This window comes from Eubalaena glacialis, chromosome 1 (assembly GCF_028564815.1).
Source record: "Eubalaena glacialis isolate mEubGla1 chromosome 1, mEubGla1.1.hap2.+ XY, whole genome shotgun sequence".
Taxonomy (NCBI): Eukaryota; Metazoa; Chordata; class Mammalia; order Artiodactyla; family Balaenidae; genus Eubalaena; species Eubalaena glacialis.
The window spans coordinates 203,153,952-203,173,435 of record NC_083716.1 but is presented as its reverse complement, the minus strand read 5'-3'; the positions used below and the strand labels follow the sequence as shown (position 1 = coordinate 203,173,435).

The window sequence follows — 19,484 nt, the reverse complement described above, 5'->3', positions numbered from 1 at the left end:
GTAAGGGAGGACAGTATGGGATTTTTCCTACCTGCATATTTTCTCTCATATCTATGGCTTCTCGTAAGGGATGAACTGCTATCTTAAAGATGTCATCTATGGTTTTAAGACCAATATTCCTGAGCATGGTATACTCCCGAACTTTCTTCCCCATTCTCACTGAAAGGCTGCGCTTCTGTGGCTTTCCTCCTCCACTTCTATTAGTTATTGCTATGTGGACAAAAAGAGTTACATGCTCCATGATGTCACCCACAAAGGAGCGGAGGGGAACATGCCGATATCCAGGCTGCAAACATTCGAACGGGATTGTATATTGCCCTATAAACTCATCCCCAATGTAGTCGTCATCCAGAACCACAAAACGGATCACGGCCAGCTCAGGCAGGTTCACTTGAAACTCAAAGGTCTCATCAAAAATAGGATTATCACTGTTTTGTTGTACAGTTTTAGTTCTTTGTTCTGAACAGTCAGCTGGAATTCCATGTATCTCTATACACACGTAGGGATCTATGACATCCCCTTTGGCACAAGCTCCCTTGGGCTTTGGGAAGTTCTGACCACTGATGATCTTAATATGAAGCACTAAAGGAGACACCCCTGGTACAATGCCCTTTGTATTTGCACTGAAGTAAGAAACTTCATCTCGCATGATGGACGGCCTTAGAACATAACCACAACCTCCATTTTGAAGAAACCAGCCTGTGTGAAGGTCCATCATTGGACCCGGAGTCTGGAAATTCATTGCCACAATCTGACAGCCACAATTCCAAAAGTCCTGTGGATTCAAGTTACTGGAATCGATTCTCATGGCACTTGGATAGATTCGTGATAAGAACTTCTTATTATAATTTACAAAATCCTCTGGGTATTCATTTGCAATTCGGCTGGCCTCTGTTTCACTAAATGAACAAATTTCCCAATAGTTTTGGCTTTTCATAGATAGTTCAAAATCCCTGTACTGAACAGACTTACAGATAGACACCAAGTCAGAGAGCTCCCTACACAGCAAGATTTGTTTCTGCTCACCATTGTAATCTACTGACATCCTTCGAGACATTTCAGCTTCTTCATCTTCGTCTGTAACTTCTCCTTCTAAAACATCTGGATCAGAGGGCAATTTCTTTCCTTTCACAATGATCATTCTTTTTAATTTTTCTGGTGATGGGAGGTAGGATTCTGACGGCAAAGGTGCTTCAGTATAGAGTTTACTGCCAAAGACCTTTTTCATCTGTTGAACCATTACCTTCTGCTGTGGTAGGGAGCAGTGATTCCCCAAGCAAAGAATGAGTGGGTACTCGGACGCCACAAAGGCAAATTTATTTATCACCTCTATGACACTTCGAAAGGAAAGGTGTGTTGTCATGTTATTTCGATTACAAAGGATTGGTTCATTGTCTGAACCATCATTTACGTCAAGTTCAATGCTTCGACAGCCCATTTTCAAAGCTCTAACATACCCGTTAATGTCAGCCGGCCCCCTGAACTGGTCTTCTATGAGATAGGTGTTGTGAGAGGCGTTGATGTAATAGTGAGATAATGGCTGGGTCATATCTTGGGCAACCTTTTTTTGTTCAGGATCAAAAATGTCACATTCTGGTGACAACAAATACTGGGTAAAGCCATCAATTGCAAGAAACCCTTTCTGACGTCCCTCTTCAGAAAGCTCATATCTCCGAATAATGTCTAAGCACATGTCCTCGGTGATCTGGGTGACTCCTTGCTCAGCTTCTAAAAAAAGCATGAGATCATTGGCATCCAAATACTCTTTGTTTTTAGATATCTGTACAAGTAAGAAATACACTTCTGGCCTGGTGCAAAGTTCACAAAAAGCTTCACAAAACTCCTCCTCTGTCACTCGGGTGGTTAGCTTTTCTTTGCTCTTCTGGATTTCTTTAAACTTTAACCTGATCTTGGATTCCTTCAGGGTAGGGTTGAGTTGTTTTATTAACTCTACAGAGGTGTCTTCCAACATAATCCCATTCCCATCGATATCTGCTGCTTCAAACACCTTTTTCAGCCACATAAACCTTGGTGTGTTCTGGTTGCCTTCCATAAAATCAAGGGGTTGCTTACTTCGAGAAACCAGATACCGTAACCCTGACACCCAGATGTTTGCTACATCTGCTGAATTGGCAACTAGGTCCAGAGACTCGTAGTTTTCCCCGTGGAGTATGGAAAAGGCACAGTCCTCACAAATCTGGTCAGCAAGGCCATTGTTTCTAAATGTTTCCGTGTTCTTCCCCAGTCGGATCTCTTTTATGGCAGAAATATCAAGCTTAGCTTTCTCAAGGTCTTTCTTGGAAGGTTCCCAGCGAAGAGCTTGGAGGTCTGTGTCCAGAGTGAAAAAACGGTTGTAAATGCGAGAATTTGGCCGTACTTTCTTCAGTTCACAGCCAGCTTGCATGAAGCTGATGCAGTCGCTTGCGCTACTGATTTTCTTTTCTGATGGCATGCTGCTGAAAGACACGGTTTTCTTTCTTCCACCACATTTTTGGTTTGCAGGATCCTGTAAAGCAATTTGAAAATAATGAGTCACTTTCCTTTAGAAAATAGACAAATTCAATAACACTTTATGAGTGCCTCAGACTCCATTCAGCTATTATGATTATTTGGACAGGAGCTAGCCTAAATTTTACCTTTTCACTGTTTCAGAAAAGAGAAATTGCCAAGAAAATTGATATTATTAAGTTCAGGAAAAAAACTTATTTTTCCAATGCCTGTGTGTTCTTTGAAATAAAATCAATTATTAAGTTAACTACAAATCACTCTTATTTGTTCATTAAAGTAGATTTCCTAAGATCCTCTACCTGTTGGTACTTTGACAACTTTGCTCATGTCCCTATAGATATATGGAAGAAATAAATCTGGATTTCTTTAAAAAGTTTTCCTCATTTACACTTTGCAACAGTTTAGTTCAAATAAAAGATTTTTACCTTAACATGCATTACATCAAAAAGGGCTTACAATATAGCTTAACTAAAAAAAAAAATCACTTTTTTTCCTCAAATTATTTTGAAGAATAAAGGCACCTTGAAAGTCAGATTGAGAGCTAACAATAGACAAATGACTCTCACTTGAGCAATTTTTCAGACATAGGTAAACAATTTAAATGAACATTATGATAGAGTTGCCATAGGATCCAGCAAAAGACGAAAACTCTAATTTGAAAAGATACATGCACCCCAATGTTCATAGCAGCACTATTTACAATAGCCAAGACACGGTAGCAACCTAAGTGTCCATAAACAGAAGATGTGATATATATACAATGGAATATTACTCAGCCATAAAAAAGAATGAAATGATGCCATTTTTAGCAACATGCATGGACCTAGAGATTATCATACTAAGTGAAGTAAGTCAGAAAGAGAAAGACAAATACCATATGATATCACTTATATGTGGAATCTAAAATATGATACAAATGAACCTATTTACAAAACAGAAACAGATTCACAGATGTAGAAAACAAACTTATGATTACCAAAGGGGAAAGGGAATGGGAGAGGGATAAATTAAGAGTTTTAAATTAACAGATACAAACTACCATATACAAAATAGATAAACAACAATGTCCTACTGTATAGCACAGGGAACTATATTCAATCTCCTGTAATAAATCATTATGAAAAAGAATATATATATAATAATATATGTAATATATATCTGAATCACTTTTCTGTACACCAGAAACTAAGACAACATTGTAAATCAACTATACTTCAATAAAAAAATAAAAATAAATGAACATTATGAGATTCACACCTACATTTCAGTATAATGCTATTAGCAGCCACTGCATAAAACCAAACAGAAATATGAATGGCTCCACTAATTTTTGAGGTTCTTCCAATGTGAATTAAATTTCAAAGCCTTTTGCCATAAGATTTCACAGGGAACACTTGCATCATCACTTGCATCATCACTTGCAACACTTTTACCCATTACTGTAAGTGTCCTTGTATCTTAGTCTCACAGAGTCCCGATTTCCTCAGCCCACTTCGCCCTTCCCTGAACAACAGTGCCAACAGGACATCAAACTTCATCTGCACAGATTAGTGTATTTTAAGCAGGTGAATTTCTTGTGGCTATTTCCTTCTTGGGTGTGTCTAGGCCTTTTCACCTATTGTCTTTTCTAAATTTCAGGTCCAGTCCTCTGAACACTCATAATCACAAGACGATGTATTTCATCTTAGCCCTGGACTATCCACTGTGTCTATCACCCCCAATTCATTTGCACTGAATATCTGAACAATGCCACTTAAAACTGGATTTTTCTTTATACTTTCTTCTGTTCAGACCATAGACTCAAATTAACAATGCTCCCAATCATATTATCAATTCAGATAATTCTCGCAGGAACAAATTTCCCAAAAGTACCTTAGTGCATGTTTAAAGTGCCCAATTTTATAAAGCATATCAAAGAGGCAGCAAAGTATAGAGAGCAAAAGGCATGGTCCTTAGGGTAGAAATAACTAGTCTCCAGTTGGTATTATTCCACTCACTAGTGACCTTGGGTAAGTTACTTTTCCTCTCTGAATCTTAATTTCTGCTTTTAAGTAGGAACTAATAATCATTATATAAATAGAGCATTACTGTGAGACTCGAAAGAGAAAATGTTCATGAATATTCTTTGTAAGGTTAATCTTTTTGAAGGAAGAGGAACATTTCATCATATACCTGGTCTCTGTAGGACTTTCAGTAGGCACTGACCAAGATATTGGGGGTTATCCAGAAGTTGCTTCATTCCTGACTTATGAGCTTTTAAGACAGATCTTCAGTGAAAAACTGAAAATGTTTAAAAACAGCCATATGATATTACTGTTTTAAACACTGAAAAGTGTAGCCAAAGTAGTCTAGGCTGTTTCCTTCAGGCATTCTTTTAAAACAGGTTAGAATCTCTCTTCTAGGGTCTCATTTAATTGTGGTCTTGCCTGTAAGAGTCTCCCTATCTTATGATTCAGAAAAAGGCAGGATGATTTATTATTCAATTGACTAAAACCTTGCCTGTGAAAAAGAAACAAAATTTGCTTTAGTTATGGGATGCTGGTGGGATGATTCATTGACTCAAATATATATCTGATCTTCAAGTGACAAAGATATAAATTACTCAATTTAGATTAGAGGATATTGTCTCTTGGTGCCCTGGCATTTAAGAACTTAGCCCCTGCTTTTCCAGAGAGTTGTTATTTTTAATTATCCCACAGTGGTCAATTTCCTCATCTTTCAGCTAAAAAACAACCATAAATCTTCAGCTGTTTATATGCAGATGCACTATTAGAACACATTTAAATTTGTCACAGCCCACATGCTCAGAAATATCAGATGTTTGTGTGTATTTTTCCACACCATCAAGGCAAGAACCTAAAGGTACTGCTGAGATGGGATTAATCTAACAAGTAAAATACTGAAGGAAACTGTGACTGGGAATTGTGATGGTAAATTAGACTGTGACTCAGCTTTTAAAGCTACCATTTCACTAGACTTTTAAGTACTGAGAGCTTTCACATTAAAAATTATTTTTATATAAGCAGATCATATTCCAAATAAGATGATTGTCAACAGAATTATAAAACCTCTAATAGTTTCTAACAAAGGTTAAATGGGAAATCAGTGTTCCTCTGAATGCATGTATATATTTCCTCTACCCTATGCATGGTATTATACCATCCTTCTCCATGGTCTAAGTGCCAATCTTGACTTCAGCCACTATTTGTTTATGAGAACAAAACTACTGCTGTCAGAATAGCTTTCTCTTATAAGCCTCTCTTCTTTGTGGTGATATCGCCTCATATCAAGACTTTCTCTCCTAGTAAGATAAGTCTTCAAGAAATAAATGTTTTATATCTACCCTACAAAAGAATCCACCTGCCTCGTAATGCTTACTTCTTGCCTTGACATGCAACTTTTACATGATTATAAAACTTAACCTAAAATGCTATAAAACTTGGAACCAGTGGAAAAGATAACAATCTTTAGGTTGTCATCTCACAAAGGACAAAATCCAAAGTTATTACAAGCCCCCAAATGAGCAAAAATATATACTTTACATATATAATATAGAGAGAGAGCCATAGTACATATGGACAAATAGTTTGTTTGCTGTTGACTAGAGCCAAGATTATTTATATTCAAAATATGCTGGAAAAGTTTCAGGACTCTGATGTTTCTCTACATCTGTTCTTTCAATGGTCAAGCTATGCATTAGCTCTGAAAAGTTGACAGAAGGGGAGATGGAAACTGTGTTAGAGTGGACGGGGACGACGGGCTACTCCAAATCTCTTTCTGAGCTTCTTCACCACCAAGGCCTCTTTGCTGAGCCCTACACCCCTCTGTAGTTCCCTCAAGAAGATCTTAGCAGATTGATGGTGGGGAAGGAGTACTATTCTAATAAACAGACTGGGGGTATCCGCAACTGAAGAAAGCTAAAGTACTGGTTATAGATCTTCCTGTTGATAAACACACCAAAAAAATTTGATGATGAAATAAGAGCAAATCCATTGCAGTTATCTATATATTAGGAAGACAGGTACTTTTAGCACTTTCCAAGAGAAACCAAAGTTTGTTTGTAGTTCCCGTGTGCTCTTGTCAGTTTCTAGCTCACGAGATGATTGAATTGACTCCAATGACCATAAGGTCATTATTATAAGGAGATTATTATAAGGTATGAGAACTTGACATTTATTTCAAAGCTAAATTTCCTCACTCTGGAATGAAAAGAAAAGGCTAGAGTACTAATTCCTCCCCCCCAAAATTTTTTTTCTTAGAGCAGCTTACAAAATAAAAAGTATGAACAGCACGTTGTGATGCCTCTATCCCCTAAATTAAAGCTTAGCCTCATATTCTAGTGGGGTCCAAAAATTAGTCAGGCGTTGAGCTCAATTTTTTCGATTTCCTAACATTCTGTGTTTAAGTTTCCAAATTATAATTTCACAAGAAGGGATCACATTTAAACAAGTTATATAATAAATAAACCAAACTGTATTTATATGTTCTCTGAATATTTCCAGATAAGACCTTACATTTGGATCTACTGTCTTCTTAAATTAATCAATACTCTACATGAAGGATTTAATCATCAGAATCAAGAAGAGTCTCATAAACTGGCAAAGCAATAGACAAATGTTTTAGTCTTTTATTAAAAGAGTACAAGACATTGATTTGTCTATGAACACTGTTTCTAATATATGTATATCAAAGATAATTTCTATCTAATCTCATGATATAAGGGTTGATGTCTAATCTTAAGAATAATTTCAAAATATTAGGGGAAAATGGTCAAATGTTGTTCTAGTTTTTTAAAATTTTTCATTATTTTCTACAATATTGTTGCTTATCCACTATTAGGAGTAGGATACCAGTCATGATCACATGAGATTCCCACACAAGAGTAAAGGCTTTATAGCTCCCTAAACGTGTTTTATTAAACTAACATTGGGGGAAAATGTTCAGATAAATCGAATTAGTAAACCTGTTTCCATAAGTTCCCATTGGCATTTGCTCTCTGAGCCTAACAAGATAACATATGCTGCAAGTTCCTTAACAAAACTCAGCAAACAAAATCATTTTTCATCAGAACACACTCATAAGCCCCAGAGAGAACTCTGCTTATTCAATGAAAGCACAGTTTTGGGTCTCAATAATGAATTATTTCAATATAATAATTTCAAAGAAAGTATACTAAAGCAGCACAAAAATGTGAATGTACCCAATGCCATAGAACTATACATTTAAAAATGGTTAAAATGGTAAACTTTATGTTATGTCTCTTTTACCACAAAAAAAGAACATATTGAAGCATTGTACAAAACCTTAAGAGTAAAGGAAGCATACCCAGGTTTACCTACCTCTGACCTGATAAGCATGTTTAAACATCTAATTGTAATACAATGTATTTCTTCCATGTTTTTTTTTTTTTGTTTTTTTGGGTTTTTTTGGTAAGTTGTTATTAAGTGAATGACAATTCTTTGTTAAAACAGAACAAATTTACAAAAGCTTTAAGAATGGCAATCAAAACACCAGGTGTAAAACTGTGATTAGAAAGAAACTTATTTCATAATACAGAAATCCAGCTACATAAATGCAGATACACTAAAGTGACATTCACTTTTCTTTTTTAGTAAAAGAGAGGGGGAAACATTTATTTTTGAATAGTTCTCTTAAGAATGTCTCCACATAAAAATTTAATAGACTATACCTAAAAGGCAAGCAAAAATATAGCACATAAATCTTATTTTCACCATAAGGAGCCTATCTTTTTCTTATAGACAACCTATGAACTAAAACTCTATACTAATAATATTCATTCCGGTTTTATGACTTCCAAGCAAAATTCAGAAAAGGTTTAGTTGATACATGAAACCTTCAAAGGATTGTAGACAATATAATCTAGGACCCAAATGAGCCCTCACAATGGATGCTGAGAGGCCTTTGGTCTCCATTCTTCATTCATTCATTCAACAAACAATGATAGGTACCTACTTCATGCTAAGGACTAGCACATTTAAGAGTTTTGAAGAAACGGATAAAGTCTAACTTTTATCTTAAATAGATCACTTTGGATGCCCACTAGAAGGATTTGATATGGACAGAACTGAAGATGGTGCAGTAGGTAAGCAGCATTAAAGGAAAGAGCTGGTGATGGCCTGAGGTAAGTAGCTAATAAAAGGAAGGGTGAGAAGTGGGAAGTATCAAGAAATAGGAGGTAAAATCAGAAGTTCTTGATTCAGTCTAGGATGACTCCTAGGTTTCTGGTGTGAATGAGATGTGAATGGAAATATTGCTAACAGAGAGGAAATACAAGGAGAGGCAAAGTTGAAAGTGAAGTAGGTTTACTTCGGGTTATGATGGATTATAGATGAGTATGGGCCACCTAGGTGAAGAGGCTGGGCAGAGGAGAAGACCTAAAGGGAAAAAAAGGCTAAGGGGTAAGAGAACCAGGAGCATGAGTCTCACAGGAAACAAGGAACACATTTGAAGGAGCAAGTGTTAGAAAATAAGATGTTAAAGTGGCTTATTGGATTCAGTCGTCAAGATATTTACTGGTAACTTTAATAAGGGAATGTCTTATGTTGCCTTCAAAATGGTCAGAATGGTGACAGGGGTGAGAGCCAAACTGCAGCCTGAAAAGAGTTGAGAGCAAAGGGTTCCAGGAAAGCAGAAGAGCAGGTACAAAAGTCCTTTAGTGGGAAAGAAGGTCAAGATAACTACAGTATAATAAGTGAGGGTTAGAGAGGCCCCAGATAAGAATGAAACAAAAAGCAGAGCCTGAGAGTGATACGTCAAGAGAAGGCTACCCTCACAACGCTGGCTTTATTGACTTATATTGGTGATAGCTCAAGGAATGGAATCCAAGTCTAATGGATACATTAGATGTACGTAATGTGTGTCATATATACCTATATCTAAAGTATCCGTCCAATGCGTCTATGCCCAAATCCACAACCGTGCCTGGCAGTTAGGCAGTCTGGAAAAAACCCAGCCCCCGACACAAGGCCTAACTCTTCCCACAAAACTCCAGGAGTTGGGGATGGTGGTATCATCACTACATCTGTTGCCTTCAAGTTTCAAGTAAGGGAAGGTTGCAACTGTAGATTTACACTATTTTTTTCACATTGAAATTTCCAAAGTTATTTTCTCACAGTAAACTCAAATTACTTAATGCAAAGTCACAAACAGGTGATGTCACTTACTTATGATGAGCACCATGTGACCCACCTGATGTCACTGTGTGGGACAGTGGGGGTGGAGGTCCTGATGGGCATTGCTGAGAAGTGGCTGAAGCCTGGCCCAAGCTCTGTGAACCATGGGCTCTCCCTCGTGGCTCTCACTAAGCCTAGTTGGTAAGAAGCCGAATTTTCTTATCCATAAAGAAAGTGTTCATTCTCTACACCATCTTATAATTCGAGAGGATTAATTAAAGGCAATGTGTGAAGTTATTCATGCACATATCTCTCACCAAATTAAGTTTTATGTCTGTATTTAACATTACATTTCATTTATAAAAGGTGATCCATTTAATAAAATGCACTAAAGCCATCCCCTTTAGGAAATCTACTCCACTGTGTACATGCCATGGCTGTGTTATGAAATTCACTGAATTATAGGAAGCCAGAGACCCTCTAAACATTCTTTTAAATGACATCTCTTAAATGACTCTCCTCACTTGAAAACAAAAATTGTTGAGTTTCTAAAGGCAAAGATGGAATAAAATGTAGAAGAGTCTATTTCAGCGTGGGTTCTTAGTACCTTTGATTTGTTTTGTTTAACGGAGGAAGCTTCCCGCTGTGCTATATCTCACTGCAATCATTCACTCATTAGAATTCATTAAGACATTACTCTAAATAAAAGTGATTATCTCAAGTTCTTCTGCTGCATGGTTTCTACCCAGTTAGGGTTTTTCTGCAAGTATGATCCTCATCATGCATGTTCCATGCATTAGCTCAAAATACAGCATTCACTTATGCAAAGATTAACTGAACACATACTATGTGCTAGACACCATCCCAGTGATTAGTTCTTTAAAAATTATTAATCCCAACACTAATGACACCTGGAATAAATGCTTTCTTTCCATCACACTTTTTATGCACAGGTTTTTATAACTGATGAAATTTGTAAGTAGAATAATGACAAAATCTTCAAATTTAATAAATCAAGCAAAGCATATAACGAATGCTTCTAAATAAATTAAAATAGCTTTAAATAACATTGAGGATGTTTGAGAACCAAAACCACAAAGGGGCACAAGAGCTGGTGAGGTGATATTTAAAAGGGAGTACTAGCAATTAAGTACAGTTAAGTTACATCTTTACCACTAGGGCATTTATCTAGATACTTAAAATTGGACAAGAAAAAAATTAAGCTTTGAAATGTTCGAAATCTATAAAGGTCTTAGTTAAAATAATTTTAAAATTATTGCCACTTAACAAGAAAACAAATATGGTTTTCACATGGAGCTACACTATAATTTTATGCCATGAGAAAAAATCTTAAATTACATAGCCCTACCTGTGACTCCATTATTCCCAGATGTGCTAGAAAGACCTTGCCACTAACAGTGTGGCTAGTAAGAGTTTGCTGCAGGAACCCAGAAGATGGCATCAGTGGGTTTAGTCACACCAAAGTCCTGTTGCCATGTTCTCCTAGTAACTGCTAATAGTCAGACTGCAAAGCACATTATTAACCACAAGAGTACTGGATTTTTAATACGTTAACATTTTTATAATGCCTCCTAAAATAACTGGAATAGCAAAATCAAGATTAAGGAGTCACATTCTATCAGTTTCATTTTGCGACAAGAGGCTTCTTTATTCTCTAGAGCATAATGTTTGGCACAGACTAAAAAGGCTTTGGTTTGAAATTTTTAACAAAACTGGGAAGAAACCAGCTCAAAGGAATGGTAAGAATAACAGTAAATCATACCAAAGTATCCTTTCTGGATCACAATTTCAGGAACACTATACCCTGATTTATATATTTTAAATGTTATTTATGATGTTTTTTCAACAACAGTGTACTAAAGGTGAAGAATTACCTCTGCTTGAACTTTTTTCTATATACTTTCATCTCTGTGATTCATTCAAGAGGCAAAATCATAAACCTAATGAAAAATCTCTGACCTTTCATTGCAGATCAATGCTCATAGGTAAAATCAAAGACAATTTACCTGTTTGGAATTTTTTTCACCTGTACAGAAATTAAGTCCATATAGGTGAGGAGATCTGGCCACAGAGGAAACCAGGTCGATATTGACTTTGGAAGCCCATGTCTCCAGACGTCCGATCATTCTATTGTGCCATTGATTCTTGCCATTTCTGTTTTCCCCACAGAATGAGGGCACAAACCCTGCTATTGTTTATTGTGAAACCTCACTAACTGATGGACTTTCTATTTTCAACTCTTATTTCCCTGCTAGTCCACGAGCATAGATGTTCCTTTATAGTGTCAACTGCCTTCTTGGGAAAGGGCTTGTTTCTCACTTAAATCTCACCAATCTCCTCTTGCATCCTTCACAGTCCACTACTTTGTATACAGTAGTGGTACAAGGTACATCAACACTCTCATTTTTCTAGTCAAAAACATGATGTTTTCAACTAATCCAATTGCTACATGAAATGCATGGTTTTGCTTATTGTAAGTCCCAGGAGAATATGTTACAATACCGTGTCTTAGCAGCACCAATATGAACAAAATGAAGTGGACACAAATAAAGGTCATCTGACAATTATTCAGTGTCTTCTGAAGAATGACATGCTGCTATCAATCCTATTCCTCTAAGACAGATGTCCACCTCACACTCAGAAACACTACATTTAAAATTTATCAGTAGCCTGTGCAACTCTCAGCAGAGGTGCCAAGAACCAAGTGGGCCTGGAGACTGAGATATGATTCTGTCCTTCGTCACAAGACTCCCTACACAGCAGGCTCAGGAATCCTGGCTGAACTTATGCCAGAGCCTGCTTTGTTGTTTCTGGTGTGAGGATTAATCAGAGGTGCTCTTTATAGAAGGCAACATGTCATGGTCCCTATAAAAAGAAAGTCTGTAATGAAGAATATGTAAATGTATGCTTTTATTTTTTTTTTAAGACTTTTTTTGCTGTAGACCATTTTTAAAGTCTTTATTGAATTTGTTACAATATTGCTTCCGTTTTATGTTTTGGCTTTTTGGCCGTGAGGCATGTGGGATCTCAGCTCCCCGACCAAGGATCGAACCTACACCCCATGCATTGAAAGATGAAGTCTTAACCACTGGACGGCCAGGGAAGTCCCAATGTATGCTTTTAATACCTATCTTGCTAACACATCTCTTTCAGTGTATTGTTGTAGAGATTAAATAGAATGCCCTAATTATTTCGTAGGTATAACTGTATAATTAATGCTTAATTAGGGCATCCATCAGAAATTGATATATGATTAGGAAGGCGTTCAAACCTATGCATAATTTTATTTTTTTTTCATTCCAACTAATGTTGCACATTTACTAAACTACATTATCTGAAAAATTAAAATATCAATAGGAATGGAACATTATTAAATATAGTTCATTTCAAAAATGTTCCTGAAAAAATTTTGCATTTTCCTTTGTGTGCTAAATAACCAGTTCACAGAATAGTTTCTGCTTCATTTTGACTTTTCAATTTTTAATGGTAATATTTACCATCAAATATGAGCACCAACATATTATTTACATTGATTTCAGTCACTATGGAATTTAAACGTATCCTCCAGTCATCTAAATTTGAATAAAACATATTTAAAACTGAAAAGGAAATGCCCAATATGTTTCAACACTATGTGAGTTCTACCATTTGTTATCATAGGGTGTTATTGGAGCTGAGTTTCAGAAACAGATGTGATTTATAAAAATAAAATCATGTAGAACTTGAAAGTTTCTAGGAGAGTAGATCTTAAAAGTTCTCATCACAAGAAAAACAAATTTTAAATATGTGTGGTGATAGATGTTAACTAAACTTATTCTGGTAATTATTTCACAATATATAAACATATCAGATCATTATGTTGTACACCTAAAACAAATACCATGTTATGTGTCAATTAAATCTCAATTTTAAAAAAGAAAATCATTCAGAGTTATATTAGCTTAAGTGGAAATAAGGTTATAGTCAGCCTTGCTACAGAGCATAAAGATGAATTAATGAAATAGAATTTGAAAAATGGTCAAATTCCAGGAATTCATGATTTTCTGTGCAACATTTGTTAAGGACAAGATTTCAGACTGTATACATCGTTTATAAATTACAATTGGGGTAAATATAAAATATATAACTATTAGTGGTATTTCTTAGAGATAGAATCAGTGCCATTGTACTATATAGAAATAAACATGTTTAGGTTTCTCATTAAGAGAAAAAAATCTTACAAGAGATTTAAAAACAATAAATTTACTTTATAAAAACATCTTGTAAATGTGTGTGACTCGGGACATGAAGATTAAATGTCAATTTTATAAAAGTATAATTCTACTGAAACCTAAAATACAATTCATTTGTAGTCTAAATCCATTTTTCTCTACACTCAGGGAAGTCTAGTCTACCACTTAATAAATAAATGTATATCTTAACTAATGGACCATTTCTTGCATTTGCATTAAGTTTTACAGATTCTAAAATTTATACTTAAGTTATTTTAAGCTTCCCAGTTGAATATTTCTTCTGTAATAGATCTCTAAGAGCAATCTCTAAACTTTCTATGAGGTAGATCCCTGAATCACATATAAAATAGAATGTCAATTCTCTGACCCAATGCAATGTAAAAACACATCCTTAATATTTTTTTCTCTTATGATAATAATAGAATATGTGGCTTCAGTACTTGTTACCATAGATATGTAAAATCTTTGACTCAAATAGCCAACTAGACTTGAAAATCAAGATGGATCTGATTAAAGGTTTCAAGTTTTATCCATAACCTCTGGAATGGGTTAGTAGCAACTAACACTTTAATCCTTACTGTATTACCTCTCTTTAACTGAATATCGGCATCTGTCCATGTACAACAAACAGATGGCAGAACTCAGAGAATGTGTATTCTCAGCACAGAGACTCATTTAGGGTGAAGGCTCCCTGATACCCAGTGAAGGCTCCCTGGTCAAAGCAGAAACAAATCTATTGTCTGAATTTAGAAAAATGTAAAAGGAAAGTATGTAAGGACTGTTTTTATTTGAGATAATAAAACTCAAAGTCCATAAACACCTTACTTATAGAAATTACTGAAAGAATTAAATTTCTTCTCCCCACAGCATTGGGTTGGGGACTAATGGATTTTAGTGTCACGATCACCACCTACTTGTATGACTTTGTGACAGGCAAAAAGGTCTATATCTATTGTTCTTATTTATCAGAATAATGTAATAATTTCTGCCTAATTCATACAGCTATCTCAAGGATCAAAGGAAATAAAGCATGCTAAAGCACTTTGAAAAGCATAAAACTCCAAAACAGTGAATTATAATCCATCTTACTTATTAATATAAGTAAAATATGGCAATATATTAAAAGAGTAATCAATTTTTCAAAAAGTCAAGTTTAGGGCTTCCCTGGTGGCGCAGTGGTTGAGAATCCGCCTGCCAATGCAGGGGACACGGGTTCGAGCCCTTGTCTGGGAAGATCCCACATGCCACGGAGCAACTGGGCCCGTGAGCCACCACTACTGAGCCTGCGCGTCTGGAGCCTGTGCTCCGCAACAAGAGAGGCCGCGACAGTGAGAGGCCCGCGCACCGCGATGAAGAGTGGCCGCCGCTTGCCGCAACTAGAGAAAGCCCTCGCACAGAAACGAAGACCCAACACAGCCGTAAATAAATTAATTAATTAATTAAAAAAAAAAAAAAAGTCAGGTTTATTCCAGGGATATAAGAACGTATCAGGAGGGAGGGGCAAGATGGCGGAAGAGTAAGACGCGGAGATCACCTTCCTCCCCACAGATACATGAGAAATACATCTACACGTGGAACTGCTCCTACAGAACACCCACTGAACGCTGGCAGAAGACGTCAGACCTCCCAAAAGGCAAGAAAATCCCCACGTACTTGGGTAGGGCAAAAGAAAAAAGAAATAACAGAGACAAAAGAATAGGGACGGGACCTGCACCAGTGGGAGGGAGCTGTGAAGGAGGAAAGGTTTCCACACACTAGGAAGCCCCTTCGTGGGCAGAGACTGCGGGTAGCAGAGGGGGGAGGCTTCGGAGCCACGGAGGAGAGCGCAGCCACATTGGTGCGGAGGGCAAAGCGGAGATTCCCGCACAGAGGAGCGGTGCCGACCAGCACTCACCAGCCCGAGAGGCTTGTCTGCTCAGCCGCCGGGGCGGGCGGGGCCTGGGAGCTGGGGCTCGGGCTTCGGTGCTAGCCCGGAGGGAGTCCGGGAAAAAGACTGCAGCTGCCAAAGAGGCAAGAGAATTTTTCTTGCCTCTTTGTTTCGCGGCGCGCAAGGAGAGGGGATTCAGAGCGCCGCCTAAACGAGCTCCAGAGACGGGCGCGAGCCCCGGCTATCAGCGCGGATCCCACAGCAACAGGGACGCAGAGGGAAAAACGGAGAGATTCCCGCACAGAGGCTCGGCGCCGAGCAGCACTCACCAGCCCGAGAGGCTTGTCTGCTCACCCGCCGGGGCGGGCGGGGGCTGGGAGCTGAGGCGCGGGCTTCGGTCGGATCCCAGGGAGAGGACTGGGGTTGGCTGCGTGAACACAGCCTGAAGGGTCTAGCGCACCACAACTAGCCGGGAGGGTGCACGAGAAAAGGTCTGCAGCTGCCGAAGAGGCAGGAGACTTTTTCTTGCCTCTTTGTTTCGCGGCGTGCAAGGAGAGGGGATTCAGAGCGCCACTTAAACGAACTCCAGAGACGGGCGCGAGCCGCGGCTATCAGCGCGGACCCCAGAGACGGGCATGAGACGCTAAGGCTGCTGCTGCCGCCACCAAACAGCCTGTGGGCGAGCACAGGTCATTCTCCACACCGCCCCTCCCGGGAGCCTGTGCAGCCCGCCACGGCCAGGCTCCCGTGATCCGGGGACAGCTTCCCCGGGAGAGCGCACGGCGCGCCTCAGGCTGCTGCAACGTCACGCCGGCTTCTGCCGCCGCAGGCTCGCCCCGCCTCCTCCGTACCGCTCCCTCCCCCCGGCCTGACTGAGCCAGAGCCCCTGAATCAGCTGCTCCTTTAACCCCGTTCTGTCTGGGCGGGGAACAGACGCCCTCAGGGGACCTACATGCAGAGGCGGGTCCAAATCCAAAGCTGAACCCCGGGAGCTGTACGAACAAAGAAGAGAAAGGGAAATCTCTCCCAGCAGCCTCAGAAGCAGCGGATTAAAGCTCCACAAACAACTTGATGTGCCTGCATCTGTTGAATACCTGAATAGACAACGAATCATCCCAAATTTAGGAGATGGACTTTGGGAGCAGGATATATTAACTTTTCCCCTTTTCCTTTTTTTTGTGAGTGTAGATGTGTATGCTTCTGGATGAGATTTTGTCTGTATAGCTTTGCTCTCACCGTTAGTCCTAGGGTTAGGTCCGTCCTTTTTTTTTTTTTTTTTTTTTTTTTTTGGCTTAAAAATTTTTTTTCCCTAATAAATGTTTTCTTAATAATTTTTTCCTTATTTTCTATTTTTAAAAAAATTTTTAATAAGTTTTTTCATATTTTTTATTTTAAAAAATTAAAAAATTTTTTTTCTTAATAAATTTTTTCTAAATAATTTTTTTCTTATTTTTAGTATAAAAAATTAATAAATCTATTTTTAAAAATTAAAAAAAAATTTTTTTCTTAATAAATTTACTCTTAATAATTTTTTTTCTTATTTTTTATTATAATTGCTTTATTTTATTTTATTTTATCCTCTTTTTTTCTTTCTTTCCATTTTTTCTGCCTTTTATTCTGAGCCGTGTGGATGAAAGGCTCTTGGTGCTCCAGCCAGGCATCAGGGCTGTGCCTCTGAGGTGGGAGAGCCAACTTCAGGACACTGGTCCACAAGAGACCTCCCAGCTCCACGTAATACCAAACGGCGAAAATCTCTCACAGATCTCCATCTCAACATCAAGACCCAGCTTCATTCAACGACCAGCAAGCTACAATGCTGGACACCCTATGCCAAACAACTAGCAAGAGAGGAACACAGCCCCATCCATTAACAGAGAGGCTGCCTAAAATCATAATAAGGCCACAGACACCCCAAAACACACCACCAGACGTGGACGAACCCACCAGAAAGACAACATCCAGCCTCATCCACCAGAACACAGGCACTAGTTCCCTCCACCAGGAAACCTACACAACCCACTGAACCAACCTTAGCCACTGGGGACAGATACCAAAAACAACGGGAACTACGAACCTGCAGCCTGTGAAAAGGAGACCCCAAACACAGTAAGATAAGCAAAATGAGAAGACAGAAAAACACACAGCAGATGAAGGAGCAGGGTCAAAACACACCAGACCTAACAAATGAAGAGGAAATAGGTAGTCTACCTGAAAAAGAATTCAGAATAATGATAGTAAGGATGATCCAAAGTCTTGGAAATAGAATAGACAAAATGCAAGAAACATTTAACAAGGATGTAGAAGAACTAAAGAGGAACCAAGAAACGATGACAAGCACAATAAATGAAATTAAAAATACTCTAGATGGGATCAATAGCAGAATAACTGAGGCAGAAGAACGGATAAGTGACCTGGAAGATAAAATGGTGGAAATAACTACTGCAGACCAGAATAAAGAAAAAAGAATGAAAAGAACTGAGGACAGTCTCAGAGATCTCTGGGACAACATTAAACGCACCAACATTCGAATTATAGGGGTCCCAGAAGAAGAAGAGAAAAAGAAAGGGACTGAGAAAATATTTGAAGAGATTATAGTTGAAAACTTCCCTAATATGGGAAAGGAAATAGTTAATCAAGTCCTGGAAGCACAGAGAGTCCCATACAGGATAAATCCAAGGAGAAACACACCAAGACACATATTAATCAAACTATCAAAAATTAAATATAAAGAAAACATATTAAAAGCAGCAAGGGAAAAACAACAGATAACACACAAGGGCATCCCCATAAGGTTAACAGCTGATCTTTCAGCAGAAACGCTGCAAGCCAGAAGGGAGTGGCAGGATATACTTAAAGTGATGAAGGAGAAAAACCTACAACCAAGATTACTCTACCCAGCAAGGATCTCATTCAGATTTGATGGAGAAATTAAAACCTTTACAGACAAGCAAAAGCTGAGAGAGTTCAGCACCACCAAACCAGCTTTACAACAAATGCTAAAGGAACTTCTCTAGGCAAGAAACACAAGAGAAGGAAAACACCTACAATAACAAACCCAAAACATTTAAGAAAATGGGAATAGGAACATACATATCGATAATTACCTTAAATGTAAATGGATTAAATGCTCCCACCAAAAGACACAGACTGGCTGAATGGATACAAAAACAAGACCCATATATATGCTGTCTACAAGAGACCCACTTCAGACCTAGAGACACATACAGACTGAAAGTGAGGGGATGGAAAAAGATATTCCATGCAAATGGAAATCAAAAGAAAGCTGGAGTAGCAATTCTCATATCAGACAAAATAGACTTTAAAATAAAGACAATTACAAGAGACAAAGACGGACACTATATAATGATCAAGGGATCGATCCAAGAGGAAGGTATAACAATTGTAAATATTTATGCACCCAACATAGGAGCACCTCAATACATAAGGCAAATACTAACAGCCATAAAAGGGGAAATCGACAGTAACACAATCATAGTAGGGGACTTTAACACCCCACTTTCACCAATGGACAGATCATCCAAAATGAAAATAAATAAGGAAACACAAGCTTTAAATGATACATTAAACAAGATGGACTTAATTGATATTTATAGGACATTCCACCCAAAAACAACAGAATACACATTTTTCTCAAGTGCTCATGGAACATTCTCCAGGATAGATCATATCTTGGGTCACAAATCAAGCCTTGGTAAATTTAAA

General features: G+C 38.0%; 1 protein-coding gene across 4 annotated transcripts in view; it reads right to left on the bottom strand.

Annotated features, from left to right (window-relative positions):
* PLCL1 (phospholipase C like 1 (inactive)) overlaps nt 1-19,484 on the bottom strand; it is a 367,136-nt gene that overhangs the window by 68,527 nt on the left and 279,125 nt on the right. For all 4 annotated transcript variants that reach the window (XM_061186078.1, XM_061186085.1, XM_061186091.1 and 1 more), the window contains one exon: nt 32-2,506. In XM_061186078.1, coding sequence (XP_061042061.1) covers nt 32-2,506 — 2,475 coding nt within the window. The remainder of the gene's footprint in view (nt 1-31; nt 2,507-19,484) is intronic.